At 42.8% G+C, this 15763-nt stretch overlaps 1 protein-coding gene across 1 annotated transcript in view; it reads left to right on the top strand.

Moving 5' to 3' along the window:
* Nucleotides 1–2811: 2811 nt before the first annotated feature.
* Nucleotides 2812–15763, top strand: part of BBOX1 (gamma-butyrobetaine hydroxylase 1) — a gene marked incomplete at its 5' end in the record, with an annotated part of 36052 nt that continues 23100 nt past the window's right edge. Inside the window, 2 exons of the mRNA XM_082000378.1 lie at nt 2812–3195; nt 4865–4979. Of these exons, the coding sequence (XP_081856504.1) occupies nt 2812–3195; nt 4865–4979 (499 nt within the window). The remainder of the gene's footprint in view (nt 3196–4864; nt 4980–15763) is intronic.

Genomic DNA, 15763 nt, shown 5'->3' with positions numbered 1-15763 from the left:
CTGCTTGACATGCATTTTATGTGACTGAGTTATCCATTACCAAGAGAACAAATACCAGTTAAGCAACTTTTATGATAGGAAGACAATAAACTCACCTCAGTTTCTTGACATAAAAGAAAATTCTGATGTGGTTTTCTATTACCACTAGTGCTACGAGGAGTCTCTTAGAAGCAAATTCAGATTTCTTAATTGAATGGTAAAATAGATGCCTAGAATCCCTTTGAATCTGGCAGGCTTCACATAGGACTTGAAACTTTGTGATGAATCTTCCTTGAAAAACATTCTGAAAGTAAAGGCCTACATACTTTTTCCTGTCCTTTGTTTTGCCATTTTGAAGAAGAATATTTATAAGAAGTTCATGTATAACATCCAGGTATTTATAACCTCCATGCTACAGTTAAAAGGAGAAGAGCCTTTGCCTAGTTTAAACACTAAGCATGTGAATAATACTTAAATTATTTGGTAAGCCACTTAAGTAAAATGAGAAAATTGTGTACAAAACCAGTACGTGAACTACCGGATGGATGGATGTAGTAGATGTATGAATACACTACTGGCAAACTGTGTAATGAACTACTTAGCTGGGTGTATTATGTATATTCAGTTCACAGAATTTCCCTTGCCCCCCTCTGGTAAGCCAGAGGAGCTTCTGCTGTCCTTAAGCTTCAGAAGCAAATTCTGGTTCTCATGATCTTGCCTTAAGCAGGTGCCTACAGGAATACCTGCTCACATTTAGTACACAGAGAAAAGCATCTGTATCCCCAAAGGAGCTGGGTGGTTGGTTCTGGGAAGAGTGCTCTATGCTTAAATTCCTTATACACTGCAAGACGGGCAGAACCGTTTATGTTGCTTGTATGCTTTTAAGCGGTGTTCTTAAATTCAAGTGGATGTAAGTGCCATGCTTTGTGCTGGGCAATTTAGCGTTGTCCAGATGTCAGGCGTTTTCTGGTGTTGCTTGCCTTACCTTGCCTTGCAAGGTTTTCTGGTGTGCAGCTCTCTGCTCACCAGTCTGAGCGAAACTGGACAAGGGCTACGTGCGAGGGTACTCAATGCTGTCTGCGTCATGCTGGATACGGGTAGCGTTAGCATTTTAGGGATTCAGATGCCTTTGAATACAGAAGGGCAGATATCGACAGCTTCTGAGTTGCCTAAGCAATTAGACAGCAGCTTTGTGACTTGCGCTACTGCACCTTAATTGCCCTGATTCCATCTAAACTATATTCTGGCTGCTGTATTTGTGGATCTGACCCATTACCATCAGGTAATCCACTGCCTTGAACAGAGAACTATCCTGAAACCAGTAGAGATGTAGCAAGTTTACTGTATGTTAAAATGGCCATCTTTTTTTTTTTTTTCTTTTTCTGAAACCAGATACTCTAAATTTTCAGTATATTGGAAATCTTCCTTGTGTTACAGTACTTGTCTTTTGTTTCAAAGGGGTTAGAGTAAGTATCTAATTATCACATGTTAAAAATCTTTAAACATACCACATCTTTGCAGCCGTACATAATAAAATTTTGTCCAAGAAATCTCTGAAAGAGACTGCGGCCAGTCTTGTGGTGTAAATATTTTTACAGTTAGGAGGAAAATTGCAGTACTTGAGTAATGCTTTAGAATTAAGATGGAAATACACACACATATATATATTTGCATATGTATGTTTGTGTACATATTTTCTTTTATGTGTGTATATATAAAAGGAAAGATACTCAATTTGGATATAAAAGAGGTTTAAGTCTGTAAGCACTGAACTAGCTGCGGCTTGGACTGCGTTGCACACAAATGTTGATAGTTACTGGGTTCCGATGGGGCTACTGTGTGCAAACAAGAGAAAGTGGAAATCAATATTCTGCTTTGCTATACTCAATCAAATGAAATAAAACCAAAAGAAGACCCAAGGGTCCTGTACAACCTAGTTCTAACTTGTAGCAAAGGAAAAAATTAAAAAGCTTTCTGGTAACTCCAATAGATCTTAGTGAAGAAATACTGAAGCCAATGAGGTTTTCCCTGCGCAAAAAAACCTGGGGAGACTTTGGTCCCGGCAGGGCATCGATATTTTGCCCTGTGAGCTTAAGAACAAAAACAACAGAAAAAGACACTGAATAAGCAGGCAATATTTGAAATGGTTCAACAGTCTATGAAAAATATATGTAATGACTTACTGATTCAAGGGGAGGCCAAATATTTTTTTGAATAAGAAAAACATTAGACCAGAACTTCTTTTCAAATTTAAGATTTGGATGCATCATCTTTCTGCAGTCCAGTATGCAGCTAGCTTTAAATAAAAGAGTATATCTACAGAAAGCAGTCTGGCTGTGAAAGGAGAAAAGATCTCTTGCAGAACTCTCTTGCTGTAGCTAAAGTCATGTTTACAAAGCTTTTCTTTGCGGGGAGGTGGATTCTGTGTGCTCTTTTCCATAGTATCCACAGCAGGAGTTGAGGTATGCGTGCTTTAAAGCTTTAGCTTTTCAACACGGTTGGTAGTAGCTCCTACTTTCGATTTGTGGAACTCATCTCGAGGTGTCTTTTAAGACGAGGCTATTTGTGCAATACATGTTGAACTGACCGCAGCAACAAAAGACGGCCGAGACGATGCATCAAACTGCAGACCTGCACCCTCTGCGCCTCAAAAAATGTGAGCAACAGGTAACGAAGGTTCCTAGAGGTCTAGGTAGCAGGAAGGGAGGGGAGAATCGTCTTAAAGTGGTCTTTTTGCTGTACTGACTCCTTCAGTAACAAAGTGCTCTTCGTGGTGTTTTAGGAACTCCACCGGGGTGTTCTCCCCGCGGCGATTTCGTTAAAGAACCCAGAATGTGGCGGGCGGTGGCTAACGTCCTGCCGAGGGCCAAAGTCCCCGGGGGCAGGGTGCGCTGCCTGCCGCCGGCGCAGGAGGGCAGGAGCCTGCTCGCCCTGACCGCTCGCCATCGCTGGCAGGACGCCGCTCGGGGGGCCCGTGCCGCCCGGCCACCCGGCATGGGCCCGGGGGTACGGAAGGTGGAAGCTTCGGACGCGGGTCATTTCGTCCGCCTGGAGTGGGAGGACGGGAGCGAGAGCCGCTACCCCTGCGTCTGGCTGCGGGACAACTGCCGGTGTCCCCGCTGCTTCCTGCCGTCGGCCAGCGCGCGCAGGCTGGGCTTCCAGGACCTGGACGTGGACATCGTGGTGAAGGAAGTCGCTTTGGCAGGTAGCAAAAAGGTATTTGAAGCAAATGTTCATTCACCTTCTTGTGAAACTTGTCTAACAACGCTTGTTAACCGGTGGGTTAGAGGCAGCCCTGGGTTGTGCTGCAATCGCAGCGTGTTTAGCTGCAAACCCTACCGTGTATTTGCAAAGCTTTTAGGAATAATCGCGATTTGGGGAACTCGGACCTTGCCACCTGCATATGAAACTTCACTCTATAGCTGTTAAGCAGAGGCCACAGAAACCCAGGCTTTGGTTTGTAGAATGTAATTGTGCTGCTTAAGATTTTACTGTCTGTTTCTTCATCACCAGATGTTGAAAAGAAAATATAGGTATTCCCCACACATTTAATTACACTTACACTTTTGTTCCTCTTTGTTCTATAAGTAAATAGCTAGAAAATCAGAAAAACAAATGGCAAAGTGATTATGACCTTACTCCATAACAAAAATATCGGTTTACCGGCTAACTTCCAATATGCAGAAGCTGTCATCTTAGAGCAAGCACTCAAACCAAAATTGAACCCAATATTCAGAGTTGGCCTAGTGTCTGTATCTGTATCTACCTGTCTATGTTAACATTTGTTCATGAAAAAGAGGAGGTTATTGGGCAAGAGAGGACAGGAACTGCCCTCGCTACAAATTTTAATCTTTCCTGCCATATAAAACCCTAATATATTATTTAGAAGTTATAGATTTTATTAAAAGACGTATATGGCTCCTTTGATATGTGAACTCATTTCCTTCATTTTACATTTAAAGATGTTTTAAACATGTTAGAGATGCAGTAGTCAACCCCGTAGCAACTGGGGCAGCCGGCTGGGGAGCATGACTCGGCTGCAGGGTAAGAGTCTGTATTGAGGAATTCTGGGCTCCCAGGTTGATGCTTGTTACCAAAATTGAGTGTTGTGTAAACTCATGCTTTGAATAGGCAAATGTATTAATGAGAGTAGAGGGATTGTCTGCTTCCACTTATACTCAGGACCTGATGAAAGCACCGCGCTAATCCCAGATGGATACTGGTGTTTTACCGTCATGCCAACGAATGGAATTATGCCAGATGGGAATCGATACCTACTCAACAGCTTTGAGAATTCAGCTGAGGACGTGTGCTGCACTGAGCTCTTTCAGTTCATGATAAGCAAAGCCATATGCTTTCTTTCCATGTTTTTTTCTAGGAATTAAAAAAGTCAACACCTTTTTAAAACTTATTTGAAAGAGGGAAGACTTTTCAAAACTAGGAGAGGGATTTCTCTCCTAGCATTTCTTTTTTGCCTGTCTGTTTTGTCCTTTTTCTTTTTTAACAAGCTGTCAGTGTTTTGGAAGATATTTTGCTCTCTTCTGAGTTGTGGTGAAGCACTCTCCCCGGTGATATGTGCCAGCTTCTGTGATTCTCTTCTTTCTGCTAAATGCAGCTCCCACGGTGAAAGCAGCCCACAAAAACCAGCAAGTTAGGTCATGGGTTCACGTGTAAATTATCACGTATAAAAGGTGTTAGAATTTGGATGATGTTCAGGTTGGGTTTTCATTACTTGTTTGCCATTATGCTCCGGGGAAAGTTTAACTGTGATATTATTGATGTAAATATTACCATTTCTGCAATTTCTAAGCATTTTTTTGGTTGTTCTAGGTAGCGTTTTTTGAATTTTTTTGTTCTACAATTATCTTTTGTTTTGTATTGGAAGATCTGTATTACATGGCCTGATGAACACGCGAGCGAGTATGAAGCTGAGTGGTTGAAAAAACGATGCTTCTCTGAAGAAGCCAGAGCAGAAATGCGAGAAGATTTATTTTTACCAGGTAGGAATTAAAACCACATCTGTCACACTTATTTCAGACGCAGGTGTTTCAAAGGACAGTCCTGGCTAGAGGTCCCTGTGTGAGGGCCAGGTCTACCCAGCTGGAGCAGCAGCAACCGCTCGGTGCTCCGTGCCAGGCTGTGCCTGCAGAACGGGAACTCGTGGTTACCCTTTCCCTCTTCTAACCTCTGGACCTGAGAGGAGTTCACCTGGTTGGGCTGCGTTTACTTTTCTAAAAGACTTTTCTTTCCAGAAAGGGTTAGCAGGTCTCAAAAATGAGCCTTGTGGACCAGCAGTGGTCTATGTGACAATGCAAGTGTGTGCGTGCTGCTTAAGTTGTTTACATTATTTAAATTTCTATTTTTAGAAAGATTATTTAGAATTGCAAGGGAGTTATAACTGAAATGAAAAATTTTCCCTTTCCATGGCCTTCTGTTAAAAAGTAACTGTGTGGCATAGCAGTGTTTAGTGCTGAAGTTCAGGTTGTGTTTGCTCTGCGCCCCATACTTATTGCAGCAGTTGACTGCCTTTTGGTCATGAAGCGTTTTGTGCAACTGTGTGACAATTACCCAGTACAAATCACTCGCCCTTTTGAGTGAATAATTATAAACCCAGTAGGTTTGTCAGGATGCGCATCATCATTTCTTTGGCAGCCTTTCAGATTGTGAGCATGAAACGTGTGAAAACTTGGAAGATTTCTGCTTGTTGCTCTTGACAGTGTTCATGTGAGATCTGCGGTTGCAGAAAGTTGTGGATCTGTATTCAGACTTAAGACAGTATCTGTTAAAACAGGATGTTACTATAGAAAAAAGAAATGAGAGGCAGCCTGATGGTGTGAAACTCAGATCCAGGTAGCAATTTCCTCAAAGCTCAGAAAAAGGCAAATCCACAATCGGTTTATGCTCCTTTTTTGGGGTGTTTTTAATTCTAACAAAGAAAAGAAAGTTTGTTTGGCCTATTTTTTCCCCCTGAAAGATAAGAAATGGGAAAATATGTGACCCTAGGTATCTCCTGCACCTGAGCTTTGTTTGGCACTTTAGGGGCAACTGAAGGGGCCGGTTATCTTTCCCAATTTCTGCAGGTCAAATACTGCTTAGCTCCTAACACCCGTTCTCCTAAACAAAAGTCAGTTCTTGAGACTCAGCCTTTTATATCTGGCTTAAAACTTAAGCGATGAGTAATATTTCCATTCCTTTCAGTGGATCATATAACAGACTTTCATAGTTCAGAATGGAACTTTTTTCCCCTAGTGATATAAAAGCTCATGTCTACTTTAGCTTTGGCAAGAATGAACTACACTGTTTCAAATTTTGGAGGGTTGGGCATGTCCCAATGAATGAACGTGGTGAAGATGCAAACCTCATTCTGGGAAACTCGACTTGATTTCTCAGGTAGTAAGAATTTTTATTTGGAAAAATGAAGATGCTGTGGAAGCTAGCAGGGTGTTTTGTAGCCTTTGAGGGGATCAATGTAAATCTAAAGTTGCTCTAATTAATGCCCAGGCAAATTAGTTTAGATCTCTGGTTATGTTTTTTAGCAAAGGTATCAGAAACTGAGATTTCAGTAATTCACATGTAATGCTACTTTTTTCCCCCCATTATGAAGTCCAACTGGCTTGTGATACACCTTCGCATGCATACTTGTACACAGCGCTTGCTGTCAGCATCTAAATAAAATGCTTGTTTTGAAGGCCAGTTCTCCCCTCTGCTACTGCTCTTCTGCGGTGGAGCCATCCAGGTAAAATATAAACCAAAGGTATGTTTTATTCTCTGAGCAACGCTTTTGCAAATTCTGTTTTCCATGGTAGAGCTGAAGAAATGTCCTTATAAAAGTTACAGTAAATAAGGACCTGCGTTAACTTTGGCTTTGTTGAGTACTGTCATTCTGCTCTTCCTCGTGGTCTCAGAGAAGACCTGGCTCGTTATGATGGACAGCTTCTCCCAGCTTTTCCGAGTTGCAGAAAAGGCTGCAGCTACAGTGCATGTGAATTTGCTTGCTGGCTGGCTAAGACCTGTTTCTCATTGTGTATCGGGATAAGTTTAGAATTCGCTTCCTTCTGGTCAGTGGAGTTACACACTGCAAATTACATGCCCTTAAGTAGCTAATCATACCCCAGCAGTGTAATATTACAGATGATGATATGGGATGCCAGCCCTGCGTGCTGGTTCAACAAATACAAGAGAGAGCAAGCTTACCAGACCGCTATAGTTAGAAGTTAACCTTCACCGCTGACATTATCACAGCTGTGGCTTTTTTCTCTTTTTTCCTTTTTTTTTTTTTTTTTTTTGCAAGTGGTTATTTGCTTTTCATGTTGCTTTTACGATGGTTTTTCATCATAAATTCTGCTTCAAAAAAATAGATGTCAGGCCTGTGTCAAACCCGAAAAGAACAGTAGGTCAGATTTTCACTGCATGGTGGAAGCAGCTATAAATAGGTCTATGGCAGTATGTCAAGATTCCTTTTTAAAAAACACTGCCAGATCTTGTCTGTGTAGTATGCAAAGTCCAGTATTTGTGTGTATCGAGGCTTGTTTCAGCCCAGCTTACAAGATCCTTCCAAAAGGGCAGCAAAAGAGCCATCTTTACTTCTCCAGCTCTGATGTCTCATAGATACTCTTTTTTTTTTTTTCCCCTCCTGTTTACTTGTGTTCTCCCAAACAAACATCACAGGAGTGATTTACCACCTCGTGCAGTCTCCTTGTAACTCAGATTTTGTGTGTGGTAGAGGAAGCTTGTGGGAGATACTGAGTATGCCAGGTGCTTGCCAGTATCCAGCCTCTCGCTGCATGGTGCTGCCTGTGCTCAGGCTCATTTTCCAAGGCGCTGGCATCCCAACAATAGGTTGTGTGTGTGTGTAAATGAAATAATATCACAATGATATTTTCCTGTTGGGTGGAGGAGAAGAAGATTCAGCGGAGGTAGTACCTGGTGCCATTTGATCTTTTTAACCTTAGGTTAGGTTAAGGTTTTAACCTAAGGTTAAATGTTTCAGATGATGATTGTACTTTAAAATGTGATAATATGATATTGGATATATATTCAGCTCCACTGAAGTTTGAATCAGGGTCTTAACAGCATCAGTGGTGGTCTCAGTTTCTCTACAAGGTCCTGAGAGATGATAATTTTAAGAGGAAGAACTTAAAAGTTGTTTTTTACTAAGAGTTTGATCATTTTAATTTATCCTGTAGTAATAATTAATAAGAGCTGCGCCCGTGACTTAGGCTGCCATATACCTAATTCACAATACAGCAAAAATACACTTGGACTTCAACAAACATTAAAGCACACATTGTAGACAAAATAATTTTAGATGAAGTAAGTTAACCCATGATTTCTAAACTTTCTTTCCCACATGACTCCAGCATGGAAGGTTTTGACCAGCACTGTCCCAACCTACATAGTGAAAGCTGAACAATTCCAGGTGTGTGTTTGACACATGTACACCCTCTGCAGGAACTGGGCAAAGGCCATCTTCTCAGTTTGTGCAGACTCTAATGTAGGTGGCTTTTTATGTCTAACCTCGTATGACCAAGAAATGGGATTCTTTTTTTCTCCCCCCGCAACCCCAGTTATTGTTCTAAAATTGAAAGAGGCAGTGACTCTTGAATTCTTTCAAAAGTATTTAATTCTTCCCGTTTTGAAAAGCACATAGATCTGGGGTTTTATTAGTCATGATGTAAATGATCAAAAAAACCATAACATAATTCTACAAGACCTTTGTTTTTACCCCTTACGAATTGTTCAGCTACATTTGCGAACATAAAGGTTTTTAATCTGGCAGCTGCAGCTGAGCTGTGCAAGTGAGACCTAAAGCTGCCTGGGCACTGGCTCATTCCTGTCTTTCTTACCCCATCGGCTTTCAGAGTGCATGTTCTTAGATTTCTACTGTAGTACAATGGAAACTATATTAACTGTTGTTACACAGTGGGTAAAAACCTGCTATGCTGACATGATAAAATAATGAAGGACGTGAGCAGGATCAATTACCTCGAGGAAATGCTGGCAAAGGGCACAGTCCCTGTTCAGTGCAGCTTCTTGATGGATTTTCAGGCTGAAGGGGTTTTGTGGATGAGAATGGGAATAAAGTTCCTGTTGTTCGGTATATGGGAGAATAACATGCCCTGTGCGGCACGCAATTTTCTAAGACTTTTTTAAAAATATTGTTAAGCAGAAGAACTTAAATATCTTCACATCACTGGATCTTTTTTTGGTTTTATGACGTATGCTTTTCTGTCCCTTTTCCAAAGTATTATGGTCCTGATAATTTCTCAAATTGTAAACATTGGACAGCATATAACATTTTCATCTGGGGCTGAGGAGAAGGAAATCTTTATGAATACTGCTTATTTTAGTATAGACCTATTACTTGTCTCTTTTACTACTGTTGTACTTGCCTGGCTGTGGTGGTCTCTGGGACCAGTCAGGAGGAGAACCCCTTTAACTGCTTTTCATACAAATATGAATTGTTTAGAAGTAGTTCATACATTTCTCAGACATAAGTGTTAGGAATTAGACCTCAGATCTATTGCAGCTACTAGAAGGATTAAAACTGATACCAGTGTATTTGAATTGAGCTCTAAGGTCTCTCTGGGAAAAAAACAAAAAACAAAAAAAACCCCACAAATGCTAATATGTAAAGGATAAAGGTTAAAAAGGCTGTAGGAAATTCAGTGCTAAAATGATGAGAAAGTCGCTATATGATCTACTCTCTGCAAGTTACTGTATGCATCTGGTATAAGTGATCATCTGACAGTCCACTGTGGAATGGCAGTATGATTGTCAGCCCATTTCCTCTTTGCTAATAGGAAAAGCATTTATTATGCATACAGCCTGGAGCTGGTATGTAAATGCTGCAAGTTTCTCCCCATTTTGTATGACTTTTTCACTGCAAATTAATCACTTTATTTTAGTCATGGCTCTCAAATCTTTTTCCACTTCTTTCTGTTCATGGAGATTACGTCTTTCTAATATTTTGAAAGAGTTATGCAGTGCTGTGGAGACGGTGGTTTGGCTTGTGCTCTAAGCATGCAAGTTTGTTTTTTAATTGTTTTTCATCATTTTCTTTGGCATATTTAGTATTAAATGAAGTGGTCACATACGTATTCTTAGCATAAAGCATTTGACCCTGTTGCACATGGAATTTTTATGAATGTGCTAAGGAAATGTGTCATCTTTAAAAAAATAGTCAAAGACTAGCTGTAATGGTTTACCATCAAGACAGAATGATATATCAAGATAGGCTTTGCAAAGGTCTGTGCTTTATGCAGTACTGTTCCTTATTTTTGTTCATGACTGTGAGGGAAAGGAATAGCCACATTAAATTTGCAGATGACACCAAAAAGGGCTTGCCTGGAAATGTGTTAAAGGACCAAGTGTTACAATACTAAACGACCTTGACAAATAGTAGAAACGGTACAAACATTTAAAATGCTTTAACGGGTCGGGTGACTAGTTCATCTAGTCGAACGCCAGTCTCCAACAGCAATGTAGTGAAAGCGTCTGAGCCAAGCCGCTCTCTGCAGTCCGTTCCCTTCATATGTCTTCAGCATCCACAGTCACTGCATCAGGGTTTCCTGCAGGGTGCTGCAGCTGGGCAGCTGTTGGAGTGCAAGGCAGGGAGGCCAGCGCCCGGGCTGGATGGGGTTGGTGCTCATCACAGGCTGAAGGTGAGCCTACGCCAGCAGACTGGTTTGGGATCAAGGCAAACATTGCTTTCACCTGAGTCCAAAGAGAAGTCTAACCTGCAGAAGAGATGAAGTAGTCTTTCTGCTCCGTTGGATGGAGTAAGGCTTCTGTAGCGTGTATCGATTTCGGGCACCGTACATCAAGAAAGACTACAGAGTGCCTGTTGGAAAGCACTGCGCGTGGTTAGTGATCTAGAAACATTGAATACATCAAGTGCAGGGTGGGGGGAGAGAGAGAAGGAACTGTTTTTTTTCCATGTTCGTGGTAGATATGTCACTGTACAAATGCATGTGTACATATATGAACAGATTTTCTTAATGCTTTACAGAATAAGTAAAAAAATAAGCTCAGATGAACTATAAAAAGTTTCAAATTAAAAGGAGGATTTTAAGACACAAAGTGAGGGCATGTTTTCAATAGCAATAACTTTACAAGCTGCACTGGATTTTATTTCCTCCCAGATACCAACTGCTGCTGCATTCCATACGTTTCCTCAAGATTAATAATACTTGGAGCTGTACACAACGCGTTTTCGGCTTTTGGCATATTTACCACAGTGTCATTACAGAGTGCCTTGGCAAATGTCAAGGGGGAAGGGTTATTCCTGCAGTAGCTCAAAGACTAAGCTCTTGGCTGCATCAAGATGCCACTGAAGGGCTGGGAACTTGGAGCCTTTCTTCTCTGAAACATGAGGTAGGATTTATAAGCATTTGTGTACCAGCCTGCACCTCTAAAAAGAAAAACAAACCCAAACCACTAAGGATGCTGGCTGCACTTGCCACTGGAAGTGAATTCATGTGAGAGAACTGGAACTTTGAGGACAGAGTTTATAGCCTCACCAGGCAGGGTTTAACTATATTTACCACTTTGTGTCTTTGTTTGGTTTTGGGTTTTTTTTTTAATACTAGGTAGCTAAACATCAGAAAAAAAGCCTAAGCAGCTGCTTTACTTGAACCATTTCTCAGTTTTAGTAACTACCTGGAGAGTATCAGTGAACAGTTTAGTTTCCTTGAGATTTTGCAATTTCCGTATCATAGCGGTACTGTAAAGGTTAAACACCTCTTCAGTCAGTAGGCAGTGTTGACTCCTGAATGCACTGCAGAGCCTGGGAGAGGATAAATTCCCAGTACCTTAGTGGGATTCACACAATTAATAGCTTTTACACAGAGAAAAGATTGCTCTTGCGGGTTACTTGCAGAAACATTTTGAATTTGGCTTTTGTCTCTCTCGGCTCCATAGAATTGGAGATGTGAGGCTAGATGACGGCCTCATCTGCAGGGGATCTGGTTGGGCGGAAGGCCAAATGGGTGGTTGTTCCCTGAATGTTGTCCACAGGTCAGCTGTAAGGGTTGGCAGATTTGTTTTACTGAAATCAAGGACAGTCTCGGAGAGAGATGCATAGCGTGTGCTGTTTTGCAGTGCTGCGGCAAAGCAGGTGTTTGGAACAAAAGCCAAAACCTCCCCAAAAGCCCATGTCCATTGGTTGCGGAAGGGGTGTCCCGTGTTGGGTGGAACTTCTAGCAAGCACCGTAGGAATTGCGAATTTGAGCATGTACTCAGGGAGGCCTGGGGCTTATGGAGCTGCAGTTAAGTTCCAGGTGCATATATTTATTTCCCAAAGTGATGAAAAGTCTGTTGGTAACTTTCCTGAAATACTAATATTCCATTACTCATTGTTTTATATAAGGAAGATTAGGAAAATATTCATTTGCAAGACAGCAAGAAAGACTAGGAAGGAAAAGTTGAAACCTAAAGTGTTCCATTAGTTCTCACATGGTTATTTACCTGCACCCACACTGAAGCTTAAATTTGTCTTTCAAAGGATATTCTTGGCAGTTCACACAGTGTACCTAAAGCTATTTTAATTTCGTAACTTTTAATGGAGAAAAAGGAAAACGTTCGTATTTTATTTTTTCCCCAGCTTTCAAGCGTGTGAAAGGATGTATATTGAGTTAAACACACTGGAGCAGTGAGGAGCAGGCCGTGGAGTGGATTCCAGAAGGGAATTTAATGAGGTGAGATTATATCTCTCCTCAAGGATTGCACTTTTTTCGTTTTATGAACATGTTGTGAAATTCAACAGCTTGTCAATCATACTACAGCTTCTTTGAAACACAGAGTAGAGTATAAAAGATGGTCTCTATGGGTATGTGCATTGTGTTTCTGGGACAGTCTCTAACTAGCCTTAGCCAAAGGGGAGAGGAATACTAGTGGTTGGAAATTTGCAGACTTTGCAACTGCTGATAAATGTTGTTAACTATGTAGTGTCCGAGTTTGCTTTTTTACGAGCACGTTGCATTTTGCGTTTGCTACCTGTATCTAGAGAGAGGGAAAAGAAACCCAACCTGGCCCTTTACATCTCTTCGAAGTGCAGCGTGTCCCTCAGTCAGCGGGTGAAATCCCCCAGAGCTCCTGTTCCGAAAGCTGCCTGGAATGTGGGATGGTTTTTATCGGTCCTGTCCCTTGAAGGGATGTTTGAATAAAGAGGGATATAGGTGTTTTATGAACGATGCCATCTGCATTTTTCAAACATTTATGATCTCATTTCTAGTATGTAATCACTGTGATTGATGATTGGACAAGTTAATGGGATATTAGCTAAAATATTGAGTAAGCTAGGTGTAATTTAAGCAAAACTCATGCTTTATTGTGCATTCTCTTAAGGATAAGCACCTTCAGACTAAATACATAAAAGCAAGGGAAACCAATCATGTCTTCACTGTGAGCATAAGACCTCTGATTCAATGTTGATTGAGAATGATAATGAGAATGCTTGACTTAAAACACTAATGTTTCGAGTTTTGTAAAAAACTAGTATCAATGCAAAATTTATGCAAAAAAAAAAAAAAAGACTAAGAAATAGCATCTTTGTCCTGTTTACCCACTACTGTGCATCGGCTTTGGTTTGAATGTGTTTATTTGTGCATACACACTGGTATAGTGGCAAACTTACGAGATATCGCAGGTGGGAATTAGTGAGACGAGAGCAAGGGGGCAGACGGTGTTGTATTGGGGGAGAATCCTTCTGAAATGGGTCTTTCGTACCGTAGAGAAAGTAGTTACCCGCATCTATTTCTGTGCGTTACGGGGGCTCCGAAGGGCGGGTGTATCCGTCCAAACGCTCTTTTGCACCTGCTGCCAGCACTGCTTTTCTGGTCGAGCGAGCGGGTCACACCGCATTTCCTCGTCCTGCACGTTAGCGTGGGCCGTTACTAATGCCCCACAAAAAGTCTGAAATGTGTAAGACCCAAAGTTGGTACCGAAGAGCCTGGGGAATTGCCGTCACCGGGCTCATTTTGCTCCCGACGCCAGCCGAGCCACGGCAGCTGCCAGCTCCGAGGTCGGTGGCCGCACGCTGTGCCGCGTCGTGGCGCCGCAGCCAGCCCGGCTGCCATCAATGGGGGCGCAGAGTGCCGTCGCGGCGGGGGGTTATAAGGGGCTTGCCCGCTCTCCGTTCAACAATAAAATGATTTTTTTTCCCCTGTGAACGAGAACCGAGTACGCTCTGCGATCCTTGCGGGCAGGAGCAGGGCAGAGGTGCCGGGGGCGGCTGGCGCGGCGTACGGCCGCGCAGGGCACGGGAGCTCGGTGGCTGGGGGCTCGCCAGGCCTGGGCCATCCCCCCTCGGCGCCCTCTGCTCTAGACACCCCTCGGGGAAATAAATCGGCGTGTGTTCACCCCAGAGATCGCAGGAGACGGGCCGCCGAGCCTGGCTCGGTGCAAGGTGCCTGCTGGCAGCTTCTGGCCCTTTATACAGAAGGGGAAATAAAGGGTCTGCGGCCTGATTCTTCAGCGGGCAGGGCCTCGGCGCTTTCTGGAGCGCCCTCACTTTGTTTTCAGCTCCCAGTGCCAGGCTGCTGTCTCTGAACTATCAACTCCTGTTGCCAGGCGGGTGCCCCGGTGCCCCTTGCTTGGCTCCCGTCTCCTCGGCCACCAGCGGCAGCTTTCGCTCCGTCTCCAGACCCACCTTCTCCTTCCCACCCAGTCCCCACTGCGGTTTCCCTGAGTTTTTCCCCTCAGGTAACGCGTCTCTTTCTCCTCGCTGGCAGCAGCGTTCGGCCTTCACACCTTCCCTCCTCTGGGGCCCGGGGCAGCGGAGCGCGGGAAGGGCTCGGCTCCCCCTTCCTTCGGGCGACTCGCCCCCCGTCGCTGCAGCCCCGGGCGGCCGCCTGCGGCGGCGGGGAGGCTTTCAGTTCTGAAGCTGTAGAAGGTCTGTTACCAAGGCTCCTCGTGGACTTGTACCTCAGCGAGCCTGGGGAGGAGGGAGGGATTCACCAAAGCTTATTTCTGACGATGCCTCAGTCACCCAAACTAGAGGAATTGGAGCCTTTGCTGGAATTTTTTTTCGAACACGAACAAGTGTTACTCCCATGCTCAGTTTTGTTCTGAGATACAGCTGGTCCTTTTGACTGGCTGTTGTCATAAATTTAATACAAGGGAGCCTTCAGCTTAAAAAAAAAAATCAGCCCAAAAGGTTATATTCTGCTGTAGTCATAAGCATTGAAAATAGAGTTTTACAATAGAAAAACTGATTTCTGAGGAAATCTTAGTACTACTTATTATTAACAGCTCTTTCACTATTATAGCTACTGGTACATGTGGTGAGTATATGTGCTATCGTAAATATACGTAGATCGGCGGTAGTGCAAATACAAGGGAGAAAACAATTACCTATGATGCTTTCTAGCAAGGTAACGTAATAAAAATTATATCTTGACCTAAGATTCACTTACACTAGTAGACCTGTAGTCGTTTTCAGTTTTAACGCACTAACAATGCTTACAAATGTGATTTGTAACAATAAAATCACTACCGAGTCCCTGTAGCAGCTTGCTTTCAGGTGCAGGGGCAACCGTTTCACTTGGCTTTAAACCCTGTACTCTATTTGAAAATCCTCATGAATAAACAAATAAAGAAAAGACCAGGATGGGTTCCGTGGTCCAGGGACACGGTGAAGTATCCTAAGACGTTCTTCTCTGGAATTCTTTCAGCTGCAGAAGAAAATCAGCCTTAGTTGTAAAGTACCAAATGTGACCCACAACTGTGGTTTCCAGTGTCCTCTGCCAGTCGCAGAGACAAATTAAATTGAAGTTAACTGCAT

The sequence above is a fragment of the Phaethon aethereus genome (assembly GCF_964289735.1).
Source record: "Phaethon aethereus genome assembly, chromosome: 5".
NCBI lineage: Eukaryota > Metazoa > Chordata > Aves > Phaethontiformes > Phaethontidae > Phaethon > Phaethon aethereus.
The sequence above is the reverse complement of the archived record's forward strand: the minus strand, read 5'-3'. Positions and strand labels throughout refer to the sequence as shown.